The sequence below is a fragment of the Callionymus lyra genome, chromosome 16 (assembly GCF_982586985.1).
Source record: "Callionymus lyra chromosome 16, fCalLyr1.hap1.1, whole genome shotgun sequence".
NCBI lineage: Eukaryota > Metazoa > Chordata > Actinopteri > Syngnathiformes > Callionymidae > Callionymus > Callionymus lyra.
In genome coordinates this window covers 24,043,445-24,064,973 of record NC_141833.1, presented here as the reverse complement: position 1 = coordinate 24,064,973, position 21,529 = coordinate 24,043,445, and the positions used below count along the sequence as shown (strand labels likewise).

The 21,529-nt window shown below is 39.0% G+C and overlaps 1 protein-coding gene across 2 annotated transcripts in view; it reads left to right on the top strand.

The window, feature by feature from the left end:
• greb1l (GREB1 like retinoic acid receptor coactivator) overlaps positions 1 to 21,529 on the top strand; it is a 34,656-nt gene that overhangs the window by 4,244 nt on the left and 8,883 nt on the right. Inside the window, exons 3-22 of one of the 2 annotated variants that reach the window (XM_087810405.1) lie at positions 1,426 to 1,585; positions 2,171 to 2,335; positions 3,095 to 3,271; positions 3,332 to 3,508; positions 3,570 to 3,692; positions 5,662 to 5,781; positions 6,386 to 6,523; positions 8,953 to 9,078; positions 9,286 to 9,423; positions 10,907 to 11,092; positions 11,875 to 12,165; positions 12,224 to 12,352; positions 14,293 to 14,427; positions 14,852 to 15,233; positions 15,978 to 16,167; positions 18,423 to 18,556; positions 18,615 to 18,957; positions 19,036 to 19,151; positions 20,133 to 20,368; positions 20,871 to 21,424. In XM_087810405.1, the coding sequence (XP_087666531.1) occupies positions 1,429 to 1,585; positions 2,171 to 2,335; positions 3,095 to 3,271; positions 3,332 to 3,508; positions 3,570 to 3,692; positions 5,662 to 5,781; positions 6,386 to 6,523; positions 8,953 to 9,078; positions 9,286 to 9,423; positions 10,907 to 11,092; positions 11,875 to 12,165; positions 12,224 to 12,352; positions 14,293 to 14,427; positions 14,852 to 15,233; positions 15,978 to 16,167; positions 18,423 to 18,556; positions 18,615 to 18,957; positions 19,036 to 19,151; positions 20,133 to 20,368; positions 20,871 to 21,424 (4,017 nt within the window). In that variant the 5' untranslated portion in view covers positions 1,426 to 1,428. Of the gene's footprint in view, positions 1 to 1,425; positions 1,586 to 2,170; positions 2,336 to 3,094; positions 3,272 to 3,331; positions 3,509 to 3,569; positions 3,693 to 5,661; positions 5,782 to 6,385; positions 6,524 to 8,952; positions 9,079 to 9,285; positions 9,424 to 10,906; positions 11,093 to 11,874; positions 12,166 to 12,223; positions 12,353 to 14,292; positions 14,428 to 14,851; positions 15,234 to 15,977; positions 16,168 to 18,419; positions 18,557 to 18,614; positions 18,958 to 19,035; positions 19,152 to 20,132; positions 20,369 to 20,870; positions 21,425 to 21,529 lie in introns of both variants that reach the window. The other variant, XM_087810406.1, reaches the window with a different exon arrangement.

Genomic DNA, 21,529 nt, shown 5'->3' with positions numbered 1-21,529 from the left:
CCTCTGCCGCGGTCGGGCCTTTGTTTGTTGACACTCAGGTGACGAAAGGTCACGCTCCGGGTTCACCTCCTGCCTCGCGAGGTTAATGACAAATCTGTCCGGCCAGGGCTCCGGGGGTCACGGAGCCAGAAAACCCTCTTGACGATCGAAGCAGCCCCTCGGGGCGGCAGTGGGCCGCGACCCCCTCCTCGCGCCCATCAGTTAAAGCCCAAATACTGTAGCGGTTCTAAGCTGCTTATCTCGGACGCCACAATCAGGTTCGTCTAATCTGGCCTTTGTCTCGCACAGATTCCAGCCCGGGAAGGTCTGTCAGGTAAACCGTGGAACTTGTCCAGGCGTGGACGGAGATGTCAGGGCGGGCGGAGAAGAGCAAACTTGATTCTCACCGTTGACAATAGTCGGTTTGCTCAAGGGTTCGGTCGGCGCTGTGTATTTGAATGGAGACAAAGGGAGTCAGTGAAGCTGACGGACCTGTGGCTCGGGTCGCTTTGTTGGAGCAAACACACCTTGATGTCGATCATTTAGTCCCTTTTTTAATGGGATTATTGGGGGAAAGTATTTGGCAAGAGACTACGTCTATTTATTATAATTATATTTCAATTATTTCTTTCAACAATCACATCAAAATGATCTTTATAATGGATATCTAACAATTGATCTTTTGCCATTTCTTCAATCAATAATAATAATAATAATGTGGATTAAATGTTCAGGTTAATTTAACGACATCTGTTGTTTACAGTTGGTAACGTTAAGATATTTGACATTTTATTCATTTTGAAAATATTCTTTTAAAAGGTTTTAATCCCCAGTTTTGTAACAATTCAAAGGAACCTTGATTCAGAGATTTGTTTACAATTAAGAGTTAAAATGAAGCTTCATTTATACAATCAAATATTCATCGTTTACTACTTTGTTCTTCTAGTCTCTCGTCTTTGAGCTTCTGGTTCGTTTACACGAGCGTCGAAGCTTCTTTTGAAGATCAAACCACGTGATGTGAATCTTCAGCTGCTTGACCTTCGACCCCCGCTCGGTTTTGAACCTTCAACCCATTTTTCTTGTGCGACACCTTCTTCTTTTTCATCTTCACCACATCCAAGCAAATTAACAATTGAGTTCATTTATATTTGAACGTTAATAAATAAATAAAAAGATATACTGTTAACACATCAACTATCTTTAGCCTTATATTAGCTTTTGATGCTATTAGCATCAAGCTAGCATTAGCATATGGTTTCCAGCTCTCCATCCTCCCCCGTTCTTCTCTCTCTCTATCTGATCCTTCGTTCTTGAGTGAGCTCAGGCAGACGTAGAGAAGTGAAGGACAGAGACAAGAGATAAATAATGTTAAACATCTTGAGTCTCGTAGAAGCTCTTCATTGATTCGTTCTCACAGGTTCATCAACAATTCTCTTCTGCTCTCAGAAAATGGGGAACTCGTACGCAGGGCAGCTGAAGTCTGCTCGATTCGAAGAAGCTCTTCATAACTCCATCGAGGCGTCGCTGAGGTCCAGCAGTGGAGACCCTCAGCCCATCTTCACGCAGCTCTACCTGGAGCCCGAGGCGTATCCCGGGAGCCTGGAAGGTAGGATTGTTGTGGGAATCTATGCTAATCCTAGCTTCATGCTAATAGCATCAGTAGCTAATAGCATCACTATATAATATATAGCTAATAGTATCAAGAGCTAATATATAGCTTATAGTATCAACAGCTAATAGCATCAATAGCTAATATATAGCTATTTTGAGGCTAATAGCATCAACAGCTAATATTTGGCAAATAGCATCAGCAGCTAATAGAGATCTAATAGCATCAACAGCTAATATATAGTGAATCACCTCAACAGCTAATGGTATCAGCTGCTAATATATAGCTAATAGCACCAACAGCTAATATATAGCTAATAGTATCAGCAGCTAATATATAGTTAATAGCATCAACAGAGAATAGTATCATCAGCTAATATAGAGCTAATGGCATCAAAAGCTAATATATAACTAATAGCATCAACAACTAATAGTATCAGCAGCTAATATAGAGCTAATGGCATCAACCGCTAATAGAGCGCTAATAGCAGCAATAGCTTATATATAGCTATGTTGATGCTAATAGCATGAAACAAAGTCAAATATTCATTGAAGCCACATTAAAAACATGTTCATGGACCAGATGTGAAGCCGAAGCTGGAGGTCAACGGGGGTCAGTTGTCCGGCCACGACCTGAACGGACATTCATCCAACGACCCGGAGGACGACGACGACGACTCGGACAGTAGCAGCCCCATGTTGCCCTACATGCAGACCCCGGCGCCGGACGGATGCTGCACCCTGGATGGTACTATCATCTTCATCATCATCTTCATCATCATCATCATCTTCATCAACATCATCATCATCATCACCTTCAACATCATCATCTTCATCATCATCATCATCACCTTCAACATCATCATCTTCATCATCATCTTCATCTTCATCATCATAACCATCTTCATCATCTTCATCATCTTCATTTTCATCATCATCACCTTCAACATCATCATCTTCATCATCATCATCAAAACCATCTTCATCATCTTCATCATCTTCATCTTCATCATCATCACCTTCAACATCATCATCTTCATCTTCATCATCATAACCATCTTCATCATCTTCATCATCATCATCTTCATCTTCATCATCTTCATCATCATCATCTTCATCATCATCTTCATCATCATCGTCATCATCATCATCATCATCATCATCTTCATCATCATCATCCTCATCATCCTCATCTTCATCATCTTCATCATCATCATTATCATCATCTTCATCATCATCTTCATCATCACTTCATCTTCATCATCATCATCATCTTCATCTTCATCTTCATCTTCATCTTCATCTTCATCTTCATCATCACCCATCATCATCATCATCATCATCATCATCATCATCATCATCATCATCATCATCATCATAATCTTCATCTTCATCACCTTCACCATCATCATCATCATCATCATCATCATCATCATCATCATCATCATCATCATCATCATCATCATCATCATCATCTTCATCATGAACTTCTCTCTGTCCTCCTCAGGCTTCTGTCAGGCCGGCAAGGACCTCCGTCTGATCTCCATAGCAACCGAGCCCATGGAGGTCCCGTCGGGCTTCGAGCTGGTCGGTGCCAAATCCCCCAGCATGCCCGAGCACATCCTGGTGTGCGCCGTGGATCGCCGCTTCCTCCCGGACGAGAACGGGAAAAATGCACTTTTAGGTGAGTCTCCGAGAGCAGGAAGTTCTTCTGCGACGCTCGCCTCACCCTCGTGTTCCTCAGGGTTCTCAGGGAACTGCGTCGGCTGCGGAGAGAAAGGTTTCAGGTACTTCACCGAGTTCTCCAACCACATCAACCTGAAGCTGTCCACGCAGCCCAAGAAGCAGAAGCACTTAAAGTACCACCTGATGAAGACGCCGCAGGGAGCCCTGTGCAAGGGTCCGCTCATCTGCTGGAAGGGTAAACGCCGTCTTCCTCGTCCTCGCCGTCGTCCATGATTCTCACCGTCCTCTGCTCTCAGATTGTAAAGCTCGCCAGTTCTCCAGCGGCGCCTCGACCTCCAAACCCAGCTCGTCCTCCTCGCTCAGCGGGAAGGAGAACGGAGGAGCTTCAGGGAACTGTTCGTCTCCTTTCTCGCTCTCGGGTGAGAAACTATTATGGGATTTAGTTTTAGTTCTACTTCCTGCAATATATCATTTTTAACTTGTGAGAATATTTGTGACGTTTTTTTTAAATGATTATTAATCATTTTTATTTAATTCAACCATCACGATGAGTACTCTTGTTATTGACTAATATTACTATTAATAATAATAATAATAACAATGAAAATACTTATAATAATAATAATAATGAAAATAAAAATGAAAATAATAATAATAATAATAATGTCAATCCTTTTCATAATAATAATGAAAATACTTATAATAATAATAATAATGAAAATACTTATAATAATAATAATAATAATAATAAAAATGAAAATACTAATAATAATAATGTCAATCCTTTTCATAATAATAATGAAAATACTTATAATAATAATAATAATAATAATAATAATAATAATAAAAATGAAAATACTAATAATAATAATGTCAATCCTTTTCATAATAATAATGAAAATACTTATAATAATAATAATAATGAAAATACTTATAATAATAATAATGTCAATCCTTTTCATAATAATAATGAAAATACTTATAATAATAATAATAATGAAAATACTTATTATAATAATAATAATAATGAAAATACTTATAATAATAATAATAATAAAAATGAAAATACTAATAATAATAATGTCAATCCTTTTCATAATAATAATGAAAATACTTATAATAATAATAATAATGAAAATACATATAATAATAATAATAATAAAAATGAAAATACTAATAATAAAAATGAAAATACTAATAATAATAATTTCAATCCTTTTCATAATAATAATGAAAATACTTATAATAATAATAATAATAATAATAAAAATGAAAATGAAAATACTAATAATAATAATGTCAATCCTTTTAATAATAATAATGAAAATAATATCAATACATTTGATTAAGACTATAAAGTGCATAAAATCAACACAAAAAAATAAAGTAATTATGAAAGTGAATCATTAAAAAGACAATAAATAAATAAATCCCTAAAATAATTAAAAACAGTATAATATCATAATTTTCTATACATATGTCATATATAAGATTTATTGATTTTAGTTGCTTTGGAAATGTAAAAAACATAAAGAGCTTTACATTTATATACAAAAATATAACGTTGTATTTTTTACTCCACTTATGCTAGTGTTTGTTTTTGTTATATTTGTTAATATTTGATTAATTATTGATCTACTTTTTAATCAGTTCATGTTTGTTTGATCGTTTTTTTGTGAGCTTTGTGCTGCGAACTAAGACTTCCTCAGTGTGTGAAGAATTAATGATGAAAAAATGCCTAAATATTATTATATTATATATATTATATATTATATTAAATAATATATATAATAATACGTTATTATTTCATTAGTGCAGAGAGAATGACTGATGATAGACAGAAAGAAAGAGTTTGTTCTGTCGATGACTAATGTCTGAAAGATGTTGACTCAACGAATAAACCAGTTAACTAGTGATAGTCATGAAATGATTGAAACACAAACTCTATGATTTATTTTAAATGTTTCTAAAAGGTCGACATGAACCTCAGGCAGTGAACGAAGGTGTGTGTGTTGACTCAACAAATAAACCAGTTAACTAGTGATAGTCATAAGTGAAATGATTGAAACACAATCTCTCAACGTTCACATGAGGTCAACATGAACCTGAGGCGCTGAACGCAGGTGTGTGTGTTGACTCGGAGTGTGTGTGTGTGATGTTGTGACTCCAGCTGTCACGACCCTCTGGTCACTCGCTTGATTGATACGAGCTCGGGGACTATTGATCCGCCTTGAAACGGAATCTGCTCCAAGAGCTGGTCCTGGCTCGCGGTGACCTTCAGGTTATGGAGCGACAGCTTCTGTCGTCTCTCAACGTCGGTGGTTTATGTGACGTCCGGACGGTCGACCAATCAGCTCACCCTCTCCGACCTCTGACCCCTCTCCTCAGACTCGCCGCCCGGCAGGTCCACGCAGGCGTCGGCGGTGTTCTTCGGCCAGGACGTGAGCCGCGACTGCAGCTTCCTCAAGCCTCTGGCCTCCACGCCGGGACACAAGACGCTGCCCATCGGTAAAACGCTCGCCAACGCCGGTCGTTTCCTCCCCGAGGTCACCGCGGCGACCTCGCCGCCTTCCATTAAACGTTGCTTAGCTACAGGTTTTTTTTCTCTCTCGGCGGTTCAGCTGCTGCTGACCGTGGAGCAGAGATTAACCTCCGTTATGGCCGGCGTGACACAAACAAACGTGTGTGTGTGTGTGTGTGTGTGTGCGTGTGTGTGTGTGTGTTGTGTGTGTGTGTGTGTGTTGTGTTCACGATCAATACTCCGGGAAGGAATGCCGTAATGACTTTTTAAGGTCTCGCTCTCCATTATCCTCGTTACAAGGTTGTGATATTGACGAGCAGGAGCTACACACGGGTCGATGCGTGTGTCACACACACACACACAAACACACACACACACACACACACACACACACACGGCGAGCGAGTCGTTCGTCAATATTCCCGATCGACTCACACGCAGATCGACGCTCGATCCATGAAACAATGTTTTTACTCACTTTTATCGCCGGACTCGACCTCCAGTGTGTGTGTGTGTGTGTGTGTGTGTGTGTGTGTGTGTGTGTGTGTGTGTGTGTGTGTGACGCCTCTAATTTCTCTTATGTCTTTATAGTGCCCACAGCTCTGAGGGTCAACCCGAGCGCCAACGGCTTGGTCGTCGACGTACGTCCGCCCCTCCTGAGCCCGTCGCAGGTCTCGCTGGGGCCCCCGAGCCAGGGGTACCGCACCTCGGAGCTGGGAGACAGTCCAGGTAAGAACGAGGTTCGGTCGTGACCGAGGGTGTAGTAGGTCCGACCAGGAGTCGATGCTCTGGTGTGTGTTCGTCTGAACGTCTGCAAAATAACTCAAAAACTGATGAAACTAATGATAGTGACACAGATTGTTTTGATGCTTTTCTAAATATCCATCTGGATCCCTGAGTCGTTTGAAGGTCGCTCACAAGCTTATCATAGTTCTTGCTCCTCCATACTCTAAACGTCCGCAAAATAACTCAAAAACTGATGAAACTAATGATAGTGACACAGATTATTTTGATGGTTTTCTAAATATCCATCTGGATCCTTGAGTCGTTTGAAGGTCGCTCACAAGCTTAAACGTCCGCAAAATAACTCAAAAACTGATGAAACTAATGATAGTGACATAGATTATTTTGATGGTTTTCTAAATATCCATCTGGATCCTTGAGTCGTTTGAAGGTCGCTCACAAGCTTATCATAGTTCTTGCTCCTCCATACTCTAAACGTCTGTGAAATAACTCAAAAACTGATGAAACTATGAAACTAATGATAGTGACTCAGATTGGTTTGATGGTTTTCTAAATGTCCATCTGGATCCTTGAGTCGTTTGAAGGTCGCTCACAAGCTTATCATAGTTCTTGCTCCTCCATACTCTAAACGTCCGCAAAATAACTCAAAAACTGATGAAACTAATGAAAGTGACACATATTATTTTGATGGTTTTCCAAATATCCATCTGGATCCTTGAGTCGTTTGAAGGTCAATCACAAGCTTATCATAGTTCTTGCTCCTCCATACTCTAAACGTCTGCAAAATAACTCAAAAACTGATGAAACTAATGAAAGTGACTCAGATTATTTTGATGGTTTTCTAAATATCCATCTGGATCCCTGAGTCGTTTGAAGGTCGCTCACAAGCTTATCATAGTTCTTGCTCCTCCATACTCTAAACGTCTGTGAAATAACTCAAAAACTGATGAAACTATGAAACTAATGATAGTGACTCAGATTGGTTTGATGGTTTTCGAAATATCCATCTGGATCCCTGAGTTGTTTGAAGGTCGCTCACAAGCTTATCATAGTTCTTGCTCCTCCATACTCTAAACGTCTGTGAAATAACTCAAAAACTGATGAAACTAATGAAAGTGACACATATTATTTTGATGGTTTTCCAAATATCCATCTGGATCCCTGAGTCGTTTGAAGGTCAATCACAAGCTTATCATAGTTCTTGCTCCTCCATACTCTAAACGTCCGCAAAATAACTCAAAAACTGATGAAACTACTGAAAGTGACACATTATTTTGATGGTTTTCCAAATATCCATCTGGATCCTTGAGTCGTTTGAAGGTCAATCACAAGCTTATCATAGTTCTTGCTCCTCCATACTCTAAACGTCCGCAAAATAACTCAAAAACTGATGAAACTATGAAACTAATGATAGTGACTCAGATTGTTTTGATGGTTTTCGAAATATCCATCTGGATCCCTGAGTTGTTTGAAGGTCGCTCACAAGCTTATCATAGTTCTTGCTCCTCCATACTCTAAACGTCCGCAAAATAACTCAAAAACTGATGAAACTAATGATAGTGACACAGATTATTTTGATGGTTTTCTAAATATCCATCTGGATCCCTGAGTCGTTTGAAGGTCGCTCACAAGCTTATCATAGTTCTTGCTCCTCCATACTCTAAACGTCCGCAAAATAACTCAAAAACTGATGAAACTAATGATAGTGACACAGATTATTTTGATGGTTTTCTAAATATCCATCTGGATCCTTGAGTCGTTTGAAGGTCGCTCACAAGCTTATCATAGTTCTTGCTCCTCTATACTCTAAACGTCCGCAAAATAACTCAAAAACTGATGAAACTATTAAAATAATGATAGTGACACATATTATTTTGATGGTTTTCCAAATATCCATCTGGATCCTTGAGTCGTTTGAAGGTCGCTCACAAGCTTATCATAGTTCTTGCTCCTCCATACTCTAAACGTCTGTGAAATAACTCAAAAACTGATGAAACTATGAAACTAATGATAGTGACACGGATTGTTTTGATGGTTTTCCAAATATCCATCTGGATCCTTGAGTCGTTTGAAGGTCAATCACAAGCTTATCATAGTTCTTGCTCCTCCATACTCTAAACGTCTGTGAAATAACTCAAAAACTGATGAAACTATTAAACTAATGATAGTGACACGGATTGTTTTGATGGTTTTCGAAATATCCATCTGGATCCCTGAGTCGTTTGAAGGTCGCTCACAAGCTTATCATAGTTCTTGCTCCTCCATACTTGTGTGATCTCCTGCCCCCTGCTGGCCCGATGAGCTCATTGCTATCAAGAACATTTTTCAAAAGCTAAAAAAGAAGCGCCGGCGTCTTGCTCGAGGGCAGTAGAGTCGACTCACTCGTTCACTCGTGGATGTCGTTTCTGTGGCAGGATCCTCGGCCATGCACTCCGGTCCTCCTAAGAAGCGCCACAGGAGTTGGCACCCCAACACGCTGGTTCCGGTGCCGCCCACGGCCGTCCCGGTGCCGGCGATCCGACCCATCGTGTGTTCTCCAGGTGCGTTCATGCGTGAGTTGAAACTGCTCTCAGGTCCTCCATCTTTGTTGTTGTCGTCGTCCGAGCCTCGCTGACGTCCTCTCGTTGTCAGGGATGATTCACTCGTGGTCTCCATGGCGACGGGGCTAAGATGGAAACGTCTCTTGGACCTTAATTTTCCGTGACCTTGTTCCGCAGCCGCTTGAATCCTGGGTTTTTATCTTCCAGGTTTGGCGTCGAGCGCGTCGTGTCCGCAGACGCCCGTCACCGCCGTCGTCCAGCCTCAGCCCGTCAGCGTCGGCGAGACGGTCGTCGTCCCCGACAACCTGCTCGGAGTCTCAGGCGTGCGACCCGTCATTCTCATCGGTACCTGCTGTGATTGACAGGCTTTCTGATCCTTGTTTACATGAAAACTATCTTTATTTTGTACTGAAATCATGACACAATAGTTGAAGCTAGAAACAACTGAACGTGTTAAAAAAAAGCTATTAATTAAAATACTAACTATTATATTGTCTATATTTAATCAGAATGATGTAAACAAAGAGCCAGAAAAAGGGGAATAATTATAAAACACCTTTTACTTTATTTTAAATTAATAAAAAAGAAATAATGACATGAAAGTTCTGCACATTTTACTTGTTTTTACAAAGGAAGTTTGTGAGATTTGATGATTGTTTATTCAGAAATAACCAATAATAAAATAATAAAAATGAAATATTCATTTACAATATTCATAACATTGATGCTATAGTATACCTAGCTAAACAGCTAATGCTAGCACAGTTAGCAGCACCGCTTCTCTGGGTCTATAGATGCACCTTTTCTTTAACAAAACAGTTTATTTCAATATGTTGCAAGTTTTGACTAAAAGGTAATGATTCCTAAAGTATTGAAGATAAAAATAAATAGTAAAAAGGTTTAACTTTAGGTTAACATGGGGAGAGTTTCAACATTTAAAATGTTAAACTCAATATTGTGTATTTTATTTGTACAATTATCATTAAAACAAGTAAGTAAACAACAAAAGTAAACAAAGATTCAGAAAAACTGAATGTTTTTATAATCAGATTATAAAACACCTTTAATTACATTTTAAATGAAATGTGAATGAAATGAAAACTAATAACAACATGACAATGCTGCACATTTTAATATGGAATTTGATTAATTTTTCCCCTTTTTCACAAGTTTTCAAAGTAAATTTGCGACATTTGATGATTGTTTACTCAGAAATAACCCATAATAAAAGAATAAATATGAATATTTATGGAGAAAGTAGCACAACATCGATACTATAGCATACCTAGCATAAGGTGTAATGTGTTAGCATAACAGCTCACGCTAGCACAGTTAGCAGCGCAGCTTCTCTGGGTCTATAGATGCACATGTTCTTTAAAAAAACAACTATTTATCTCAATATTCTGCGAGTTTTGACTAAAAGCTAATGATTCCTAAAGTATTGAATATAAAAATAAATCGTAAAAAGGTGAGTAAGTAAATAATGGTTATTTCTTAGGTGAGAAAAAAACGTTTTAGCCACTTTAGCTTAGCATGGCTAACGTAGTAGCTGCCTCGGGTTCTTTTAGGACTAGTTATTTAATAAAAGTATGACATTAACTATCACTTTGTTTCATAAATGTAAAGAGATTCTTGTTTAAAGCAATAATATCACATATTTATCTTCCTTTTATGAAAATATATATGTTAAAAAATCTGTGTATCTTGTGAAACGGAGGTTAAACAACACAAATAATAAAACACTGATAATTAGGTGAAATGAAAAACAAACAAGAAAATGTTTATATTAGTTTAATTCATATTTTTATATTTTTTCAACGACCCACAGGTCACGGCACGTTACCGTATTTCTACGGCAACGTCGGCGACGTGGTGGTCAGTCCGCTGCTGGTCAGTTGCTACAAGAACGGCCAGTTGACGGAGAAAACTCTGGACACTCTGGGCCTGAACCGAAGTCAAGTCCTCAACGTGGAGACCATGATCCTGCTCACGCTGCAGTACCTGGCCCGGCTCGGTGAGTCCATTCGTATGAGAGACGATCGGTGCCATTGAAATAATAATTACATTGACATGTTTCAGTGAAATGTTGTTGGTTTTGTTCCGAGGAACAAACCCTTGTGTTATCTCTGGGTCAAGGTGACCCGGAGGCTCAAAAACAAAATGTGTTTGTTGTTGTTTCGCTTGTGTTACCCAGAGATAAAACAATCATTTTTTAAATAATTAAATTCAATCATTTGTATATCAAAGGTTGAATTTATTTTTTCAATAAGTGAAATACAAATACAAATATATATTTTTTTCACACATAGATATCTTAATTAAAAAATAATTGTTCCAAAATGATTATATATTTAAAGTCATTGTCTTTTAAGTCCAATATAAACATTATAATAGTTATAATAATAATTAATATAATAATTAATAATCAGACTAAAGCAACAGAGCGACTTGAAAGATATGAATCTTCAAAATATTGTCTTTATAAATTGATTTTATTTAATAGTTTTATTCAATAATTGAAGAGATAATGTCAAATATACAGATGATAGAAAAAGCAACGACTCTCTCAGAACAACATTCACTCCAGAAGGTTCGAAGTGTTACAGCATCGAGGCTCTTATCACACGTCGCTCTGATCTTCTCGCTCCGTGTTTCCTGTTATTCAAGACTTGGCAGGTCAGACTGACCCGACGGACAGAACCAGAAATTATCTTTGGTTCCGACAATTGGAAGCAGATGTTTCCCCAACAATGTATCATCAGTCAGTGACATGACGGCATCTGTTCTCCCCTCAAGGCTCGGAGCAGATTCCTCTGCGGGAGGAGCTGGAGCAGATCGTTCTGAAGGCCATGCTGAGCTGTCCAGGGGGTCCGGCGGTCTCGCCCGCCCAGCTGCCCTGGCTGGCCCGGCTGGAGGCCAGCGTGTCCGGGGGCCGGGTCCAGGTGGTGGTCTCTCACGGCACGCTGGGCGAAGGCATCTCCGAGTCCCTGCGCTCGCTGGGCGACGGGCCGCGGCAGCAGGTCCTGCCCACGTACGTGGTCATCATCTGCGCCTCCAAGGTCAACGAGTTCTGCGTCCTGGTCCTAGGTCAGTCCTCGACCCATTCAAACACCCGTTCGTGTGTGACCCAGCGTGTCGTCCTCAGGGAAGTATCAGGCTCGAGCTCTGGCCGAGGGAATGTTGACGACCAACGAGTTCCTGAAGGAGATCAGCTACGAGCTCATCACCGGGAAGGTCAGCGTCCTGGCGGCTCACTTCAAGACCACGTCACTGGGTAAGAATGTGGGTTCAGTTCCTCCATCTAGTGGCGGAAACTGTTACTGCAAACGGGTCTGTGTTTAAATGAGTTTTATCAGTGTATTGTTAAATATTGAGTTTAACATCTCAAATCTTTGTTTAAATCATCTGATTATGAATATTGAATAGAAACAATTTAATATGATAATATAATGTAATACTTTTAATTAATACCTTTTTAACATGTCCAGTTGTTTTTAATGATTTTTGTACAAATAAATTACAGAATATTGAGTTTAACATTTGAAATGTTGAAATTGTCGCAAATTTCCTTCGTAAAACTTAAAAAAATTAATCAAGTTCTAAAGAAAAATTTGCAGAATTTTCATGTTTTATTGTTTTTTCAGTAATTAAAAGTGTTTTAAAAATCTGATTATAAAAACATTCAGTTTTTCTGAATCTTTGTTTAAATCATCTGATTGTGAATATTGAATAGAAACAATATAATATTATAATATAATGTAATAATTTTAATTAATACCTTTTTAACATGTTCAGTTGTTTTTAATGATTTTTGTACAAATAAATTACAGAATATTGAGTTTAACATTTGAAATGTTGAAATTGTCGCAAATTTCCTTCGTAAAACTTAAAAAAATTAATCAAGTTCTAAAGAAAAATTTGCAGAATTTTCATGTTTTATTGTTTTTTCAGTAATTAAAAGTGTTTTAAAAATCTGATTATAAAAACATTCAGTTTTTCTGAATCTTTGTTTAAATCATCTGATTGTGAATATTGAATAGAAACAATATAATATTATAATATAATGTAATAATTTTAATTAATACCTTTTTAACATGTTCAGTTGTTTTTAATGATTTTTGTACAAATAAAATACAGAATATTGAGTTTAACATTTTAAATGTTGAAACTCTCCCCATGTTAACCTAAAGTTAAACCTTTTTACTATTTATTGTTATCTTCAATACTTTAGGAATCATTACCTTTTAGTCAAAACTTGCAACATATTGAAATAAACGTTTTTTTTAAATAACATGCATCTATAGACCCAGAGAAGCTTCGCTGCTAACTGTGCTAGCATTAGCTGTTTGGCTAGGTATGCTATAGTATGCTATGCTACTTTCTCCATAAATATTCATATTTATTCTTTTATTATGGGTAATTCCTAAATGAACAATGATCAAATGTCGCAAATTTACTTAGTAAAACTTGTGAAAATGGGGGTAAATTAAACAAGTTCTAAAGTAAAATGTGCATAATTTTCATGTTATTATTAGTTTACCATTTATTTAAAATATAATTAAAGGTGTTTTATAATCTCATTATAAAAATCGTTCCCTTTTACTGAATCTTTGTTTACGTCGTTTGATTGTGAATATTGAATAGAAACAATATAATATTATAATATAATAATTTTAATTAATACCTTTTTAACATTATTATCATACGTTATTTTTAGCTTCAACTAATTATGATTTCTGTACAAATAAAATACAGAATATTGAGCTTAACATTTTAAATTTTGAAACTTGTTCTTTTGTTTATGTGTCGCATGATTGGCTCAAAGTTCGAACGAGTAGCTCGGCACTCGTTTGGTGATGTCTGGTGTCATCGCAACATTGTTGTATTGAGATTACAACTAAAAAAATATATACAATGGACCTTTTTATTCTTAATTATTGGAATTATAATTCTGAACTCTGTGTAAAAAATGAAAATATTTACAATTTGTGTTTCAATAATTAAAAATAATAAACATTAAAGTAAAAGAAAATCCACGTTTGACATGTTAAGTTAAATATTCTGATAGACTTTTCAAGTCTTAACTTGTTTTATCTCCGTGAGTTAATTCTTCAATTAAATTTCACTCTGATTCAACGTCTAGTTTCTCCTGTGAATATGTTCCTTCAGCAGACGTTTGCTCATCTGTCTCCTGCTGATTGGTTGTTTTTCAAGGGGACAATCTGGACAAGCAGCTGGTCCGGTACCAGCGCAGACGGAAGGGTCAGGTCGTGCAGCCCTACCAGGGCGACGTCACGGAGAACATCCACTCGCAGGAGGCCGCCGGCATGTCGCCGCTCACGGACAGAGGTCAAACAGTTCATCCTTTCATCGTCGTGATTCACATGAACGTTGTGCGAGCGAGTTCCTCTCGGTGCTGATCGTCTGTCAAGTCTATGACGAGTTGTTTGAAACATAAATGAAAATAAATATAGAAAAGTTCTTACTGAACCTTCTTCCTACTGTTGTATCATTATTTTATTTATTATATATTTATCTTCATTTATTCTTATAACTTATTTGTAATTAATTAAAAATATGTTATATATTATTTGTTGACGTATTACTTTTTAAAATATATGTACTACATTTTTAAATATAATGTGTTTCATCTCAACTGTTAATTTTTCCTCCAGTTATGGAAGAATAATTAAAAATCGTATGTTTTGACACAAGGCCAGATTTTTTAACGTTTCTTTATCTAACATGTATTTTATTATCTGTGTTCCTGCAGCCGAGTTGATCAACAAGGTCTTCCAGATCTTCCCGGCCCAGCTGACCGTGGCCCGGAACCTCCTCTCGCAAGTCTGCTCCATCGCCGACTCGGGGACTCAGAACCTGGACCTGGGTCGCTTCTGTAAAGTGGACTTCCTGATCCTGGTCCCGCCCTCTCACGTGCTGGTCCACCAGACGGCCCAGCGGATACGACAGTCGGGGGTCCTGGTGGACCTGGGCATCGAAGACGCCTCCTCGGCTCACCAGAAGTCCGACAAGTACGTGGTGCGCCTGGACGCCGACATCCACGCCAAGATGGAGGCGTTCATGAGGAAGGTGAAGCAGAACCCGTACACGCTGTTCGTGCTCATCCACGACAACTCGCACGTCGACCTCACCAGGTAAAAACCTTGCTCAAGAGCACCCAGGTGTTTAGACTTCAGGTCGGAGAAGTCCTGTGTCCTCTGGTCTTCAGAATAAACTGCTGGAAAACTATTTTCAGAAAAATGAGGATCAGAACTCGTTGACATTGTTTTACAAACTACTACTATAATGTTATTATTTTTATTTTTGTGTTCTGGATACAAATGATAGAATGAAGCAGTAAAATGAGGCGCACTGTGGCGCAGAGGTTAGCCCTCACAGCAAGATGGTTCACTTCCAGGTCAAACCATCTTGTGACCTTTCTGTGTGGAGTTTATTTGTTCTCCTCGTGTTGCGTGGGTTTACTCCGGACACTCCGGTGTCCTCCCACAGTCAAAAAACATACAGAGGTTGATTGAGAACTTGAGGGGAAATTGTCCGTAGGTATGAGTGTGTGTGTGAATGGTTGTGTGTCTTTGTGTGTCCTGAGACAGACTGGTGTCCTGTCCAGGGTGTCCCCTGCCTCTCGCCCTATAAAACTGGGATAGACTCCAGTCTCCCCGCGACCCCCATAAGAGATAAAGCGGTAGAAAATATAAAATAAAATGAATAAACGAGATGAATACAAAAACAATAATAATTATTCATTAAATAATGCTTTAACTAATATAAAATAATGCATTTTTTGTCGTTTCTGTCACATATGGTTTTATAAATGTTTTTAATATTAACTTCAACATACGATCTGAGATGTTACCTTTTCCCTCCACTGGTCTCTCCAGCGCTCTGTCCGGCTCGGTGTGTCACGGGGAGCTGCAGGGTCTGGCCGACCGCGTGGTCAACTGCAAGGAGGTCCTGGACGCCCTGAACCTGCTGGTGCTGCAGGTCAGCTGCTTCCCGTACACGCTGCAGACGCAGCAGTCGCGCATCAGCGTCGGCAACGAGGTCCACTGGCCGTGCAGAGAGAGTCTGGTGAGAGTTCCTGTTTGTTGTGTGTTATTAACATTGTTTACTCGTAAAGAACAACACAAACACACCAGGAGGACCAAGAGAAAAACACATTAATCAAATAAAGTATTGACTAACAAGTACAGATACACATATAAACACAAACACACCAGGAGGACCAAGAGAAAAACACATTCATCAAATAAAGTATTAACAAGTACAGATACACATATAAACACAAACACACCAGGATGACCAAGAGAAAAACACATTCATCAAATAAAGTATTGACTAACAAGTACAGATACACATATAAACACAAACACACCAGGAGGACCAAGAGAAAAATACATTCATCAAATAAAGTATTGACTAACAAGTACAGATACACATATAAACACAAACACATCAGGAGGACCAAGAGAAAAATACATTCATCAAATAAAGTATTGACTAACAAGTACAGATACACATATAAACACAAACACACCAGGAGGACCAAGAGAAAAACACATTAATCAAATAAAGTATTGACTAACAAGTACAGATACACATATAAACACAAACACACCAGGAGGACCAAGAGAAAAATACATTCATCAAATAAAGTATTGACTAACAAGTACAGATACACATATAAACACAAACACACCAGGAGGACCAAGAGAAAAACACATTAATCAAATAAAGTATTGACTAACAAGTACAGATACACATATAAACACAAACACACCAGGAGGACCAAGAGAAAAATACATTCATCAAATAAAGTATTGACTAACAAGTACAGATACACATATAAACACAAACACACCAGGAGGACCAAGAGAAAAACACATTAATCAAATAAAGTATTGACTAACAAGTACAGATACACATATAAACAGAAACACACCAGGAGGACCAAGAGAAAAATACATTCATCAAATAAAGTATTGACTAACAAGTACAGATACACATATAAACACAAACACACCAGGAGGACCAAGAGAAAAACACATTAATCAAATAAAGTATTGACTAACAAGTACAGATACACATATAAACACAAACACACCAGGAGGACCAAGAGAAAAACACATTAATAAAATAAAGTATTGACTAACAAGTACAGATACACATATAAACACAAACACACCAGGATGACCAAGAGAAAAACACATTAATCAAATAAAGTATTGACTAACAAGTACAGATACACATATAAACACAAACACACCAGGAGGACCAAGAGAAAAACACATTAATCAAATAAAGTATTGACTAACAAGTACAGATACACATATAAACACAAACACACCAGGAGGACCAAGAGAAAAACACATTCATCAAATAAAGTATTAACAAGTAGGAGATACACATATAAACACAAACACACCAGGAGGACCAAGAGAAAAACACATTCATCAAATAAAGTATTAACAAGTAGGAGATACACATATAAACACAAACACACCAGGAGGACCAAGAGAAAAACACATTCATCAAATAAAGTATTAACAAGTAGGAGATACACATATAAATACTAACATCGTCATCCATGTCGTTAAAGTGTAAACAAATTCAATTTTCTCTCTTTATATCTTCATTTCTCTTCTCGTGTCTTTATATCTATAGTATTTAAAACTCATATATGTCGTCGTTTTCAACAATATTTGAATTAATCCGCAGACATAAGACTTAAGATACGTTTACGTACTTGATGCACATCCTGACAATATTTGACAGTTTGTCTTGATTTGACAATATTTAACAAAACATAAACATATTATAATAATAATAATAATCATGATCTGCATTAACAGCTCAACGATTCCTCCACAATCTTTTATTATTTGGTGAAATAAAGAATCTAATTATATTTTACCAACAATGTTTTCCTTCTATTTTTCCTTCCTATCCATTATTTTGTTAAATACTGATTATTTTCTCTTTTTTAAGTGTCAGTTGTCGCTCTAGTGTTGACATCGTTCTACACGTCCTAGATCTATGGACACAAATAATAGTTTGAATTCAACATTTTTGTTCTTTATGTTTGTATTTCTCTGTAATAAAAGTCTCTAGTTGTAGAAATAAATGTTCATTTAAAGAGCAGATTTGTTTTAACTCCCTTAAGATCATGACTATGTCTTGTTTTATTACTTTTAATGTCCTTTTTATTAATTATAAAATTAAAGATATACATTTTTGATACTTTTGTGTCATATATTCTGGACTTCATATTCTGGATGTAACTTGATGTTCACTCACCGTGTTTGTGTTTGACCTCCGGCCAGCAGGGGGAGCAGTCTCCCCATGACCTGGTCTACTTCGGTCTGAGGGACTACAGCAAGTCCCTGCAGTGGGGGGTCGCCAGTCCCATCCTGCGCTGCGACGACGCCTTCGAGAAGATGGTGCAGACGCTCCTGCAGAGGTCAGAGGTCAACCCTGAGAAGGTGGCGAGCAGGTTCCTGACCTTCTCCTCTCCACAGACACCCGCACCTGCACAGCATGGTGATCCGCAGCTACCTGCTGATCCAGCAGTACAGCGAGGCCATGATGGCGCTGACCTCCTCCCCGTCCCTGCGAGACCACATCACCCCGGAGACCCTGGCCATGGTGGAGGACCTGATCAACGCCCCCAGCAGGGAGGGCTCCCAGGGACGGGGACACATGCTGCTGGTGCGAGTCCCGTCCCTGCAGCTGGCCATGCTGGCCAAGGAACGCCTGGAGGACGTGAGGGACAAACTGGGGCTGACGCTGTGTTTCGCCGTGTTGCTGGGAAGCCCCGCCTCCGAGCTGACCCTGTCCAGACACTTCATCGGACGCCTGAAGGTCGGTCCGACCTCTGCTCCTGAAACTATTGAAGATGATCTCTCAACGTTGTTGTGTTGTTGTGTTGTTGTGTTGTAGTCCTGGCGCGGCTGTGAGCAGGAGGACTGGGTTCCTCACACCTACGAGGACCTGGAGGGACTTTCATGCATCGTCATCCTGACCGGGAAGGATCCACTCGGAGAGACTTTTCCAAGGTGATAAAATACTTTCATAGTGTAGTATAATAGAGTACTTGACTCTGGTGTTGTGATAGTGTAGTAACAAGTATATATGTGTAGTATTGTCCAGTACTTGACTCTGGTGTTGTGATAGTGTAGTAACAAGTATATATGTGTAGTATTGTCCAGTACTTGACTCTGGTGTTGTGATAGTGTAGTAACAAGTATATATGTGTAGTATTGTCCAGTACCTGACTCTGGTGTTGTGATAGTGTAGTAACAAGTATATATGTGTAGTATTGTCCAGTACTTGACTCTGGTGTTGTGATAGTGTAGTAACAAGTATATATGTGTAGTATTGTCCAGTACTTGACTCTGGTGTTGTGATAGTGTAGTAACAAGTATATATGTGTAGTATTGTCCAGTACTTGACTCTGGTGTTGTGATAGTGTAGTAACAAGTATATATGTGTAGTATTGTCCAGTACCTGACTCTGGTGTTGTGATAGTGTAGTAACAAGTATATATGTGTAGTATTGTCCAGTGTTTGACTCTGGTGTTGTGATAGTGTAGTAACAAGTATATATGTGTAGTATTGTCCAGTACTTGACTCTGGTGTTGTGATAGTGTAGTAACAAGTATATATGTGTAGTATTGTCCAGTACTTGACTCTGGTGTTGTAACTACTTTCATTTGTTTTCAAACCAAAATATGTCCAAACATCAGCTTTAAAAGCTGCTGGACTCACTGTATCCTCTCGTCCTCAGCCATCATTCTTCCTTTAGCTGTGGAGGACGTAACCACTGCTGCCATCTAGAGGCCGAAAGTTTAATTTCAACACAAAAATTAACAAACGCTGTGAATATTTATGTTGTTTGAAAAAAATATAAAACATAAACATAAAATAGAAATAAATCTACACAGTTCTGTTAAATATCGTTACTTTGTTGTGAAGTGAGTCAATATTCAAACCTTCAGTAGCTCCAGATGTTCTTCCTCATCATCGTCTCCTCCTCAGATCCCTCAAGTACAGCGACCTGCGTCTCATCGACTCCAGCTACTTGACCCGGACGGCCCTGGAGCAGGAGGTGGGTCTGGCCTGCACCCACGTGTCCACCAGTGTGTTCCGGGACCCCAAGAGAGGCTCCACCCCCCGGGGGTCCGACTCGGACAAGACCACGATGACGACCCCCAACGACGGAGACGAGCTGGAGAGACCGCAGAGCAACGGCAGCGCCGCCACCAGAACCTCGGGTCAGAACCTGATTCTCTAGTCAATGTTTTGATAAGATAAGATCGTGGTTATTGACTCTGTTTAAGTGTTAAGATAAGATAAGATTAGGTAGATCGTGGTTATTGACTCTGTTTAAGTGTTAAGATAAGATAAGATTAGGTAGATCGTGGTTATTGACTATGTTTAAGTGTTAAGATAAGATAAGATAAATCACACACTGTTGTCACTGCAGCAGCTTCACTATTGGAAATATTTAAAACACGTATTAAAAGATAATTACAAGAATATTATAATAAAATAGTCTTAAAAAAAAATACAAAACAAAAAATGACAAATATTTGTCCTATAAATTCAATAAAAGTATTAATTTAAAATAATAATAACAAATGTATTTATATAGAATATTTACACAAAAACAAAACATAAATAATTCATATAAAGATAAATGAGTTATAAAAGCGCTAAAATGAGTGAAATATTGATATTATTTTAAGAATACTGATGTATTTTGTTCGTCCACAGGTTCGTTGGCAGAAAACGGCGTCAGCTCGTCCGACCTCATGGACCAGAAGCCCTCGACGTCCTCCGGTCCACCAGATGGCGCCGTGACCTCTAACGTGGGGACCCTCACTCAGGGGTTCAAGCAAGAGTGCGACTCCTTCGGCAGCCAGATCACGTCGCACCCGTCCAAAGCCCCCAACGCCCCCCAGTCCTTCTACTCCAGCTCGTCCTCGTCCTCGCCGTCCCCGTCCTCCTCGTCCACGCAGAGACCCAGTCAGTCCACGCAGTTCGGTCGCCCCCCGAGACCCGCCCGCGTCGCCCCTCGAACCGCCATCATGTCGCGGGCGGCGTACGACCTGCTGTCGGGCGACTGTCAGCTGAACTCGTACTCGCTGCTGCCTCACGCCGACATGTCGTGGAACAGCCCCCTGAGGCCCCCCATCACCGAGACCCTCCTGCGCGAGGAGCAGAGCCTCTACTACCGCCGCTGGACGGTTGCTAGGCAACATCACGCCGACTGTGGCGCTCCGCAAGACCCGCATCCTCGACGTCTGCTGCTCAGTGGACCCCCTCAGGTGAGGTCGATGGTTATTGATGAGATGCTAGTGAAGATTAGTTGGTTTGTTAATATAACACCTGGATTTAACTTCAACTTTATTGATCATAAAAGGTCCAACATT